This window comes from Oncorhynchus keta, unplaced genomic scaffold, assembly GCF_023373465.1.
Source record: "Oncorhynchus keta strain PuntledgeMale-10-30-2019 unplaced genomic scaffold, Oket_V2 Un_contig_14255_pilon_pilon, whole genome shotgun sequence".
Taxonomy (NCBI): Eukaryota; Metazoa; Chordata; class Actinopteri; order Salmoniformes; family Salmonidae; genus Oncorhynchus; species Oncorhynchus keta.
Genome location: NW_026278633.1, coordinates 63,444 through 76,645, shown reverse-complemented (window position 1 = coordinate 76,645; position 13,202 = coordinate 63,444). Strand labels below are relative to the sequence as shown.

At 45.9% G+C, this 13,202-nt stretch overlaps 1 protein-coding gene across 2 annotated transcripts; it reads right to left on the bottom strand.

The window, feature by feature from the left end:
• Positions 1–4,321: 4,321 nt before the first annotated feature.
• LOC118370420 (crystal protein) lies at positions 4,322–13,188 on the bottom strand. 2 transcript variants are annotated; one of them, XM_035755418.2, is made up of 8 exons: positions 12,272–13,188; positions 11,841–12,042; positions 10,956–11,089; positions 9,344–9,471; positions 8,513–8,631; positions 8,015–8,155; positions 7,198–7,370; positions 4,322–4,931 (listed from the first exon to the last, which is right to left on the bottom strand). In XM_035755418.2, exons 1-8 carry the CDS (start codon positions 12,863–12,865, stop codon positions 4,518–4,520), a joined length of 1,905 nt encoding a protein of 634 aa, XP_035611311.2. In that variant the 5' UTR covers positions 12,866–13,188; the 3' UTR covers positions 4,322–4,517. The 2 variants fall into 2 exon arrangements, with proteins under 2 accessions (XP_035611311.2, XP_035611310.2); XM_035755417.2 differs by having other exon boundaries at positions 4,322–4,970; positions 12,272–13,179.
• Positions 13,189–13,202: the final 14 nt, after the last annotated feature.

Sequence of the window (13,202 nt, the reverse complement as noted above, 5' to 3'; positions counted from 1 at the left end):
AACACGAAAACAGCAATTCAAAGGATTTCGGCCCAAATGGCACCCTATTCTCTATATAGTGCACTACTTTTGACCAGGACCCATCGTGCTTTGATCAAAAGTTGTGCACTATGTAGGGAATAGGGTGGCATTTGGAAAACAAGTCAACTTTTACACAGAGCTCTAGAGACAACTGCTAGGGGCTTTTCTGACTCATTTTGAATTCACAACGACAAGAGGACTAATTTCATCTCCACTCACAGTTGCCCTTGAGACTTCAACACGTTGAGGCAATTTCAGAGGATGAATACTGGTTGGGTTGAGGCCTCTTATTCCATCAGTTGCCTCTGATGCCATAGGAGTCAATCAGTCAAAATGTAATCTTCAAAAAAATGTGATCCGCTGTATCCTTTTCCTCCCTATCTAATTGTAATAGCTTGTCTGATTGTCACACAGCTGCCTGATGTAATCAGAAAAACTTTAAAATCACAGTATGTGTTTGTGGGATTTTACATAGTGTCCCATTTTTAATTACAAGTAAAAAATGTATATATATTTTTAAACTAATTTCTGCATTCAAGGTCTCCACCGTCAACAACAACAGCACTTCACACTTCAGCATCCTGGCTGGCTGCATGGCCGATGTGCAGAGCGGAGCTGTCATCTGATTTTTAATTGCCGCCATCGTGGCCATAATCAGATATTTTTGGAATGCATCCATGCAAAGACTCTGCTCGCAAAGAGTGCCAGAGATAATTTAGATCCTAGTGACAATCAGCCACTGACTCGGGCCATTCCCTCATTATAAGTGGATGAGGTGGATAGTCTCTCTGAGTTTTCTCGTCCTCACTGATGATCATAAGATTTGGAAAGAGAGAGAGAGAACCCCAGTCAGGAACTAACCATTAGTGTGGTGCTACGATTAGCTGCCATTGATTGTACATCCAGCCATCTCTGATCACTCAATCGATGGCATTGTAATGCAGTTCATGTTGGTATTGGACAACTGTGTAAGGGCAGGGGAACATCTAGTAGAGCTCAGTGTTAATGAGGTTGATATGCAGTTCATGTTGGTATTGGACAACTGTAAGGGCAGGGGAACATCCAGTAGAGCTCAGTGTTAATGAGGTTGATATGCAGTTAATGTTGGTATTGGACAACTGTGTAAGGGCAGGGGAACATCTAGTAGAGCTCAGTGTTAATGAGGTTGATATGCAGTTCATGTTGGTATTGGACAACTGTGTAAGGGCAGGGGAACATCCAGTAGAGCTCAGTGTTAATGAGGTTGATATGCAGTTCATGTTGGTATTGGACAACTGTGTAAGGGCAGGGGAACATCCAGTAGAGCTCAGTGTTAATGAGGTTGATATGCAGTTCATGTTGGTATTGGACAACTGTGTAAGGGCAGGGGAACATCCAGTAGAGCTCAGTGTTAATGAGGTTGATATGCAGTTCATGTTGGTAATGGACAACTGTGTAAGGGCAGGGGAACATCCAGTAGAGCTCAGTGTTAATGAGGTTGATATGCAGTTCATGTTGGTATTGGACAACTGTAAGGGCAGGGGAACATCCAGTAGAGCTCAGTGTTAATGAGGTTGATATGCAGTTCATGTTGGTATTGGACAACTGTGTAAGGGCAGGGGAACATCCAGTAGAGCTCAGTGTTAATGAGGTTGATATGCAGTTCATGTTGGTATTGGACAACTGTGTAAGGGCAGGGGAACATCCAGTAGAGCTCAGTGTTAATGAGGTTGATATGCAGTTCATGTTGGTATTGGACAACTGTGTAAGGGCAGGGGAACATCCAGTAGAGCTCAGTGTTAATGAGGTTGATATGCAGTTCATGTTGGTATTGGACAACTGTGTAAGGGCAGGGGAACATCCAGTAGAGCTCAGTGTTAATGAGGTTGATATGCAGTTCATGTTGGTATTGGACAACTGTGTAAGGACAGGGGAACATCCAGTAGAGCTCAGTGTTAATGAGGTTGATATGCAGTTCATGTTGGTATTGGACAACTGTGTAAGGGCAGGGGAACATCCAGTCGAGCTCAGTGTTAATGAGGTTGATATGCAGTTCATGTTGGTATTGGACAACTGTGTAAGGGCAGGGGAACATCCAGTAGAGCTCAGTGTTAATGAGGTTGATATGCAGTTCATGTTGGTACAGTTGTACAGGCAGTGTGTGTATGTGTATGTCTGTGCTTATGTGTGTGTGTGTCCTGGCGTGTGTGTGTTTACATGCACACATGCAAGTGGGTGTGTATGTGTGTGGCATAGGCTGGCACTGTAGAGGGAAAAGGTCAGAGACTGCAGTGAGTTTGGCATCTAGAAGAGAGGACACCATAAGAGAGAGGAATATAGGGACACATCACAGTGGCCTCCGTTGACATTGAGAGCCATGTACTCCAGGACTGCTTCCCAAATGGCACCTGATTCCCTACATAGTGCACTACTTTTAACCAGGGCCCATGCACCGTAAAGGGAATAGGGTTCCATTTGGGACAGAACCATGTGCTCCAGATATGCAGTGCAAATACACTGAATCAGTGTAGTGGCTGAATGCTAGCGACGCGGTGGGTAAACTCCACAACAGGGGGAAAGTGACATGTTGAAATACAGAGCCACAACATCATGCCTGAAAAAATGTATTGCATTTCCCCTCAGCTTATTTCCATATATATTACAATTCAATGATAGAATACCATTTGTCCTCAGAGCTTCATACCCACCATCCGGGTGGTGGTGAATACAGGTCAAGATTACATATATTACAGGTGAATTAATCATTTTATGCCTGCCATCTTATAGTGGATTATGGTTAGGATGACATGAGTAGTCTGAGGCTCTGTGAAGTTTCCCCAAGGGACAGATCTAGGACCAGCTTCCCCTTCCTCAATCCTAACTTTAATTTGGGGCGGCAGGGTGGCCTAGTGGTTAGAGCGTTGGACTAGTAACCAAAAGGTTGCAAGTTCAAATCCTCAAATCTGTCGTTCTGCCCCTGAACAGGCAGTTAACCCACTGTTCCTAGGCCGTCATTGAAAATAAGAATTTGTTCTTAACGGACTAGCATAGTTAAATAAAGGTTTAAAAAAAAACATTTAAAAACGAAATCATTAGTGGGGGGAAATGCGAAACTGACCCATGAACCACCCTACACCACTATTGAAAATGCATTGTAATCTGTAGCCCTGCTGTTTAACAAGGAAGTAGACATGTTCAAGATGGAATTACCCACATGACCTCAGTTGCCTTTAGGGCCATTTTGAGATTCTAGATAACCTTTTCTATTGATCTGGACTTACTGCTGTGAAATCAATACTTTATGTTATGCCCCTGTGAGTTGGTAGGAAGGGAGAGAAAGAGCCAGAGAGAAGAGGGGGATGGAAAGAGAGAGCTAGAGAGAAGAGGGGGATGGAAAGAGAGAGCTAGAGAGAAGAGTGGGATGGAAAGAGAGAGCTAGAGAGAAGAGTGGGATGGAAAGAGAGAGCTAGAGAGAAGAGTGGGATGGAAAGAGAGAGCTAGAGAGAAGAGGGGGGAACGAGTAAGCCAGGGAGACCTACTAGATGTCAATCAGTATGTATGTTCTCAGGTCGTTCTGACCCAGCATGCATCTGAATGACCAATCTACCATGTGCACCCTACATGGTGCTCAACCCAATGGCCATGCTTTTTTACGAAGATAACATTGAGTATTTCTCACTGTGATTTATTTGTCATAGAAAAAACATTATCCAAAATGATTCACATGTACAGCGACAGTGGGGTATTCATGTAGGAGTTCTCAAGTATGTAGCCAACAAATCACTGCACAATCACATCAAATGAAGCAGCTGGGGACGAGAAATGGTTAGAAAACTAAAAACATGCAATCCTTCCAAAGTAGATACACAGATACGTTTCATACGTCAGGGGAGAGAAGGATGACTGCACCTTTTCTTCCCCTCGTCGTCGTCTTCTTCTCTTCCCGTCGTCGTCGTCGTCTTCTTCTCTCCCCTCGTCGTCGTCGTCTTCTTCCTCGTCGTCTTCTTCTCTTCCCCTCGTCGTCGTCTTCTCCCCTCTCGTCGTCCCTCCCCTCCCCTCGTCGTCTCTCTTCTCTTCCCCTCGTCGTCTTCTCCTCCCCTCCCCTCGTCGTCGTCTCTCCCTTCTCTTCCCTCCCCTCGTCGTCTTCTCTTCTCTTCCCCCCCTCGTCGTCGTCGTCTTCCCCTCGTCGTCGTCGTCTTCCCCTCGTCGTCGTCGTCTTCCCCTCGTTCCCTCGTCTCTCTTCCCCTTCCCCTTCCCCTCGTCGTCGTCTTCCCCTTCTCTTCCCCTCGTCGTCTTCTTCTCTTCCCCTCGTCGTCTTCTTCCCCTCTTCCTTCTCTTCCCCTCGTACATAAGTGCTTCACAAATCATCTCAAAGTGGAAGTCATACTCTATAAATGGTTTGTACAGGGTGACAACCATTCCGACTGTAGGGTGAATTGCCAAATGTGACATAACACTATGTATACATACATAACCAATAACAACACCATTGCCCGCCCCATGCCCACCCCTATGTCCTAATAGATTCCCAGCTTGTCCCAGAAGTCACAGATATGGTCCCTGGTGCCCACCTGGGCATGGGAGCGGACAGTGAAGTTCATGACCAACCAGGAGCTGGTGTCCGAGTAGCGTGGCCAGGCCGGCAGACGCTGCTGTCTACAGAAGCCGCTCTGTTGCATCCGTGAGGCCGGGTCCCCGGTGTGGGCGAATGTCCCCCAGTAACACAACATCCGATTGGACAGCAGCCTCTCGGGTGGGGCCAGCGTGAAGTTAGCCATGGAGGCAGTGTTGAAGAGGAAGGGCAGCTCAGCACCGTGACACACGTGCTCGTAGCAGAAGGACAGACCGGACCACACACTGTGGTCCGATATCACATGGTCGAAGACGTACATCCACACGGCGCTGCCCACTTTGGTGCCTGCCCGGGCTGCCTTGCGGGAGGGGCAAAGGAAGACGTAGTCTGTCACAATCTGGAGGTAAGTAGAGAGGTCATTGAGTTCAATACAATCTGAGCTAAAACAGAGAGATCATTGAGTTCAATAGAATCTGGGCTAAAACAGAGGTCATTGAGGTCAATGCAATCTGGGGGTAAACAGAGAGTTCGTTGAGTTCAACAAAGAGAAAAGAGTCCCTAGTGTGTGTGCTACAGAACTGCCGCTCAAAGCCTTTTGTCTCGCTTGTTACCTGGAAACTATACTCAGGAAAACACTCAGTGCAGCCGCCTACGCGGCACAGAATCATCTAGAACACCTGTACCCCTCAGTGTCCTCAAAGGATATACACTGAACAAAAATATAAAATACAACAATTTCAAAGATTTTACTGATTTGCAGTTCATAAGGAAATCAGTAAATTGAAATAGATTCGTCAGGCCCTAATCTATGGATTTCACAGGAATGGGAATACAGATATGCATTTGTTGGTCACAGACACCTCCCCTTCGCTTGCTCAACAGCTCACTTCATCTCCCCAGTTCACTTTCTCTACCACTCCCCCCCCCCCGCTCTCTTCCCCTTTACCTCTCCTTCTCCCCCTCCCAGGCTGAGCCATGTGGCCTCAGTGCAATAGCTGACATTTGTCATGACCCTCCCCTCCCCTGGGACCTGTCCTTTAGGAAGGGGGGTCCTTCCTCCTATTCTGCTCCTCTTCACTGGGCACACAGACAGTGAACTGTCGAATACTAAACAGGTATGAGAGTGTCACCTCCTGCCTCTCTCAGCACACTCATCTCTCACTTTAGATTCAAAACCTCCACAGAAAGTACCTGAGGCTATTTACCATCCGAGCTCTGTTTCACATTTTGGATGTGGACTTGGAAATGAGAGCGTTTCCCTCACTACAGTGAATGCATGTATTCTACTGATGCAGTTTATGTATTCATTGTCTGTTGTTGTCTCTAGTGTGGTTGGAGTCAGTTTATCCTGTAATCCACACTGAACATCATCTAGCCTGAGCTGGTAGTGAAATAGCCTGGGCTGCATACTGAATGACTCGTATGTCAACTCTGGCTGACTGGGTGAAGTTGCCCCTAGACACTGATCTTTGGTCAGTTTTGCATTTCCCCCAATACTGGTTAAGGTTAGGATGGGGGGGGGAGGGAAGCTGATCCTAGATCTGTAGCTTGGGGAAATTGTGATTGGGTAGTCTTCCTCTGTGTCTCTTATTTCCTAAAGATCTGCTTCCACTGTGTGGTATACATCTCAAAGAGACAATGGCACTCTGCTCCAGACAGCACCACTAATGATTCTGAGGAGGATGGCCATGGGAGGAGCCTAAACAGAAATTAGTATTTTAGCACCCTCTGCTGGTAATCATGTGGAGTTGCACTATGAAGAACCAAACTATCAGATGTAACCCATCTCTACACAGATTAAAATCAGAAAATGTAAAGCATTTACCTCTAAAATAATTCAGGCAGTTAGAAACCAAGCTCTCTGGGTTATTGTGATAGGTTCCGATTCTTTTTTTGATTAACCAAACTAATACACATTTGGTAGCCTATAATTATAATGATTAAGTCCGTCCTGATTTTTTTGATGACTTGGACAGATCATTCCCACAGAGAACTGAGTAAGAGATTTCCAGCATGGGGAGTAGGGTGAAGGTACCGCTAGAGTAGACGCTTATCTTGGGTCAGTTTAGCATTTTTTTGTAGGTTAGCATTGGGGGAGGGGAAGCTGATCCTAGGTCTGTACCTACTGAAACCTTCTCCCCAGAGCTCAACAAGGCTCATCTAGATGCGGTGAGACGAAGCGAGGAGATGGGCAGATGTGTCCTCATCACGCTCCGAGGTCTCTCTCTACAGTCCACTGGCTGCAGACGTGACAGTCTAGCCCTACAACCACTGATCTGGAGCCTGACAATGAACATTGCCAAAACTTTTGTTGACTTTAATGTAAAACATTACATTTTGGGATGATTAAGAAATGTCCTTTTTACATTCGATTAGTCTTTTTTTAATCTAACATGTTTGCATGGACAACACTGAGTTTCTCCCTGGCTACGTCCCAATGATCTCGTCTTCCTGATGTCTGGACCCGTTCACTACTTATTTAAAAGCATTGGATTGGTGTAGGCATAGGCTGGAGTTTCCATACCAGTAATTTCCTGCCAAATCCATTAAGGGAAGTGAACAAGTGCACACTTTGGGAGAAAGGAGAGGTTATTGGGACGCACCCTTTGTGAAAGTCATTTTACCTGAGCCAGCATGTCCCGTCGGTCAATGTCCTTGTACAGGGGCAGGTACTTGTGTAGGATCCTGAGGGCGTGCTGTTTGAAGATGGCCGCGGTGTAGACGGTGCACTCCACCGCAGACACAGGCTTGGTGAAGACCCCGTACACAAATATCACCCCCTCCTCTGAAGTGGTCCCTGCAAGGTTGTTGTACGTCAACAGCATGCCTTCAAAATGTAGGTCCAAACGTTCTGGTATAATCTTGGTTGTGTTCATTAGGCACCAAACAGAAGAAATGGGGATGAAACAGGGAGGGAGGGACTATCTGGAATCATTTACATTTTCTATAGAATGTTTTAAACATTTGTGAGCCCTAATGAACACAACCCTGGTATGAATATAACCATGGATTCTGTAGAAGGGAAGGACACAGAACACATCAGGGATGAAGAATCTCTCCTACAGATGTGTTATGTCGAGTGGCCAGCTGAGAGGGAACCAGTTGCACTTCACCATCTAACATTCAACTACTCAGTCTAATGAAGTCACACCCTTAGCCAGCTTATGCCAAAGCCCAGGCATTGACTTGGGGAGCCAATGCAACTCTTCAGGTCTCTGGCAATGGTTACTCGTCATCACACATGCACCGAACCATCTCTGTAACCTTAAGTGTGTAACAGATGTCTTCACTAGTACAGAGTACCTACTTTTAATATACTGCAAGTTGTTCTTTGAGTGTCCTGAAAGACATTTGCCAAATTAAATGTATTATTAAGTGTTATGGGGCCAGCCGTTAAAAGCTGTTCTGGTTAAATGTGAGTGTATTTCAAGTGGTCCATACCAAGGAGGACTGGTTTCTCCTTCTGCCAGTGGCCCTTCTGGAAGGCAGTCACAGCCTGCTCCTTGATCAGCTCTCCATCCACGTAGGGCCCCCAGGTCTCAAAGATCTCCAGGAACCTGAAGGGATTCACCACTTTGGAACCTGAGACACAGAGAGAGAGAAGAGGAAGGGGAAGAAAGAGAGAGAGTCAGAGAGAACAACAATTAGCTACTTACCAAAATACACCCTGCAAATATACATAAAATGACTCCACTCAAAATGCTAAACAACTAGCTCTGTAATGAAACACACTTAAGCCACTCTGAGATGTTGATTTTGTCATGAATAAGGGCCAACTTAGATAGGTAGAGGGTCAACATTTGTTGTGTCCCAAATTGTTCCTTACTTTGACCCGAGCCCTATGGGGACAGGGGACCATTTGGGTCACAACTCGGTCTAAAAACGGTCAGTCAGAGACAGACAGATAGACAGAGACACAGAAGAAGACTGGTCTCCTACTTGACTTCATCTGGGCAGCGAGGACAGCCTGAGGACTGAGGGACAGCAGGCACACGATGTCGCTCACAGAGCAGTTGGCCTGTCTGGCAAAGTCCCTCCCCAGCTTCAGGGCATCATGTCTGGAACAAAGAAAACAGACCACAGATAGTCTCTTTCTGCTCAATGGGAACATTAGGTAGTGCCACATCTCTTCCAGGAGAGTATCGACAGCTGGAGATGGAATGACCGTTTTACTAGGACATGGACTGGAACTTAAGGTACCTCGTCTTCTTGGATGCATTAGCATGTCTAAACTGTAACCCTGAGGGGAGAAATAACATTGAATTTAATTGATTGAATTAATCCCATGTATTCCTTGTAGCTTGGCAGGCCATATAACAAAACACTTATCAGGAAGGTTCTCCTTCTTAAACCTGAAATCCTGAATGGTGAAACCGCCACGTCTGTTTGGGATATTATAACAACGAAGAAGTTACTGGAAACAATGAACACTGTATTTTTCCCTTTGCCATCATCGCACGCGCGACAGAACAGCAGAATACGTACTGACATGTATTTTGTTGCGTTGCACGACGCTCAGCTTCGTCAACAAAACAAAAACAACAACGGCGTTGGGGCGGACAGTGGGACCGTTTCCACTACGGCGGAGTTCATATTTTAAGGAGTTAGCGATCAAGACCACCAGCTGAGTCATGTGTACATTCGGCCAACGGAAGGAAACGGACTGAAACAGGAAGATAAATGTGGATCTGTCCAATGAGAAATGCTTGTTTTTGCTGCAGTGTGCCCTAATGAACACTACCCAGATGTTAAGAGTTAGAGGTCACCGACCTGGTCTTGAGAGGGATGGAGAAGGGTAGGCTCTGGAACACAGCCTGTTTGAACAGGGGCTTACTGCTGTGGACCATCAGATGAAGGCTCACTGACTGGGCTCCTGCACTCTCCCCAAATATGGTCACCTGTTTTGGATGTTAATGAGCCATAATCAGGGTTGTGTTGTATATCCACAGACAGAGACAATAACAACGTACACCAACACATAATCCTGATGGTTTTATGCCTCATTTAGATATAACGCAGGATGATAAAGCTGTTTCTCTTTGTTTGATGGAGTTGGGATACAGAACTGAAAGGCTTTCAACATCACTTTTACTGAACCAACTAGCGTGTGGTACTAGCTGTTTGTATGAGATGCCAGCAATTTCTCTTTCTGCATGATCCAACGAATGTGTTTGTGTTGGGTCTGCAGTAGGACACAACTAGGGCTTCTGGAAAACCAGATAATTTATTGAAAGTTCCTGGGATTTTGCAACTCTACTCTGCAGCATAGCCCCATCTCCAGACAGCATCTTTCCCCACTCGATAACCTGCAACCCTACTCTGCAGCATAGCCCCATCTCCAGACAGCATCTTTCCCCACTCGATAACCTGCAACTCTACAGCATAGCCCCATCTCCATACAGCATCTTTCCCCACTCGATAACCTGCAACCCTACTCTGCAGCATAGCCCCATCTCCATACAGCATCTTTCCCCACTCGATAACCTGCAACCCCACTCTGCAGCATAGCCCCATCTCCAGACAGCATCTTTCCCCACTCGATAACCTGCAACCCCACTCTGCAGCATAGCCCCATCTCCAGACAGCATCTTTCCCCACTCAGAGAAATGTCATCAGGGCTGGAGGAGCTCTTCGCTGTGCCTCACAGAGGCTGTTATTCTCCCAGTGGTGTGGCCTCACTACAAATCAGTCACGACAGCACCACAGGATATATAGAGGTCATTCAACAACAACCACTGCTGAAATACAACCAACAAGGTATTTCTATACATGGTCAGAATGTGAATATCTAGGTCAGTGTATCTGGAGTTTTTCCTGACCAGAGTTGGGATCAATTCCATTTCACTTCAGTCCATTCAGGAAGTAGACAGAAATTCAAATTCACTGTTCAATGACAACAATTGGAATTTAAATGTACATTTACTTCCCGAATTGACTGAATTGAAATGGAATTGACCCCAACCCTTTCCCTGATCCCCAACCCTGCACCTGATCCCCAACCCTGCACCTGACCCCCAACCCTGCACCTGACCCCCAACTCTGGACAAAAAGAAGTGACCCCCAACCCTGCACCTGATCCCCAACTCTGCACAAAAATAAGTGACCCCCAACTCTGCACCAAAACAAAAAGATGAGTTTAAGTCCATTGAGATTATCAAGGACTTGAGGTGGTGGAAGAAAATCAGATGTTGTCATTTTGTATGACTGTGTGACTGTGGATCATTAGGCGTTAAATAGATAAAAAAAACAGACATAAACAGGCAGGGACTATGTGGGCTAGTCTAAGAAACACTCAAATTCGTTTTCCATTGCGAAACCTTTGTAAATATTTTCCCTTGCATGCTCTAATGAACACAACCCAGGATAATGTGTACGTGCTTGCCTTGCTGGGGTCGCCTCCGAACAGAGCAATGTTTTGTTGAACCCAGAGAAGAGCAACCTGCTGATCCAGGATCCCATAATTCCCAGTTGCCGAGGTTTTGGGGTCTTTTCCCGAGACGAGGAAACCAAACGCCCCTGCAATGATACAGCAAGTTCCTTAGACCATGAAAAACTATACACAAAACAACACACCTCTTAGAGGAGACTGGTGGGCAGAGATATAGGAGGACTGGCTAATCATAACGCCTGAAGTGGAATTGATGGAACGGATTCAAACACATCAACACATGGCGTTTTGATATGGTTCTATTTATGCCATTCCAGCCATTACAATTAACCCATCCTCCCATCTCTGCCCACCAGCCTCTTCTGACAGCCACACAGATAATTGCCTTTTCTCAATGGTCTCACATACCCATATTGATCAGGCCACCACAGGGTCGCAACTCGCTACACCAACCAAATGGTATTTATTGAGGAGAGGATGGTAGAAGTCTAAGTCCACTTGAGAAAAGTATATTACATATACAGCAAGCGAAATCGGACAAGCTCTCTGTTCAGAAATGTTTGAAATCACCATCCTAGTTTTGGGACTGTGTAGGATAATGTAATCAGCAAACACACTAATGAATCACAAGGTCTCTGGACTGTCTCTGCCCTGTTCCAGGTCTCTTATGAAAGAAACGATTTGATCTCATGAAAACTAGCCTGGATAACTAGATAAAGGTTGTATAGTGAAGAGGTGTAGGGTGACGTTCCCTTGAAATACAGACCCTGGTCAGTTTGGCATTTTCCCCACTAATGGTTAAGGTTAGGTTTAGGGAAACTGATCCTCGATATGTACCTAGAGAAACTCCACCCCGGAGCTAAAGAACACCTGTCTTACCTAGCCGATACGCCATGCTCACCACCACAGTGTGAGTGAAGTTACTGATGAACCTCCCATCGTACAGGGGCTTGGAGGCTGAGCCAGCAATGAAATCTCCCCCGTGGATCCACACCATCACTGGCAGGGTTGTCAGTAAAGGGGAACTGAAGTTCACATCCAGAGGTACAAATATGTTGAGGTAGAGGCAGTTCTCACTCACCTATGGGAAGACATTTCATTTCAGAAACCAAATATTCACATTTCAGACACCATTTCACACGCCAAATAAAATACTCACATTATTGATGAATCAAAGACATTCCTGGATGTTATCGGGAGATTATTCAGGACTTTGTTAATTTCATGTTTCACTGTCAACACGCTGCACATGACATACATTGTGCTAAATCATAACATAATTATCGAGCCCAACTGTGTTAGTCCCCTACCTTCTGAGGGCACTTGTCAGATATGGGGCCACTGCAGCCTTGCATACACGCGTTCCTCGGGTACGTGGCGTCGTGGACCCCCGGCCACGGGGTCACCGGTCTGGGGGGCTTCCAGCGGTGCGTGGCCACAGGTGGGTCCGCGTACGGGATCCCATAAAATATGTGGGACTTTTCCACTGTGAGTCCCTTGATCAACCCATTGTTGGTCAACACTATGGGGCCATAGTCAGGAATATCAGGGATGGTCATCCCGGTGTTGAGTGTATTCTGGATGACTGGTTCCTCATCAGTCCAGATGGGAATGGAATCCTCAGGGATGGTAGTCCCGGTGTTGAGTGTATTCTGGATGACTGGTTCCTCATCAGTCCAGATGGGAATGGAATCCTCAGGATCTCCAAGCTCCTCCAGTGAGTTTGTTTCAAAGCGAAGGTCTCTGTTGATAGCCAGAGGCTGATCCCTGACCAGTAGTCCAGAGGAAGAAATCCTTCTACTAAACTCTGTAAGGTCGATCTCATTCTCAAACGTTGCCTCCTCTGCAAAAGACAGTGCAAAGACCAGTGAGCAAAGCAGCAAGAAACAGTGACAGCTCTCCATCTTTCCTGAATGAATTATTAGAAAGTATTAGCCAGGGTCTCTCAGTCAGGTCAGATCATTCTCCAGTTGCATCCTAGCTGGGGCAGAACATTGAAGCCTAAACTCCTACACAGATGAATAAGAGGGAAATGCTTATTCCTTTTCAGGCTTTCCTTTCATACCATATTTGGTAAGGAGAGGAAGTCCAGTGGCAGGTCAGAGGGACTATATCAATCAAGACAAAGACAAAGAGAGTAGGCGTTCCCTAACAGAAATATGCAAATGAACACTAATATGCACCAATAATATATTTCTAGTTCGCGCTTGGCTCTGCCCACCTCCTTGATTGAGTGTTCAC

Coding starts and splice junctions, on each gene's coding strand:
- LOC118370420 (XM_035755417.2), bottom strand. CDS start 12,865: ATGGAGAGCTGTCACTGTTTCTTGCTGCTTTGCTCACTGGTCTTTGCA. Junction 12,043..12,271: donor CTGACAAGTGCCCTCAGAAG/GTAGGGGACTAA, acceptor GTCTTCCCATAG/GTGAGTGAGAACTGCCTCTA. Junction 8,632..9,343: donor TCCATCCCTCTCAAGACCAG/GTCGGTGACCTC, acceptor TCTTTGTTCCAG/ACATGATGCCCTGAAGCTGG.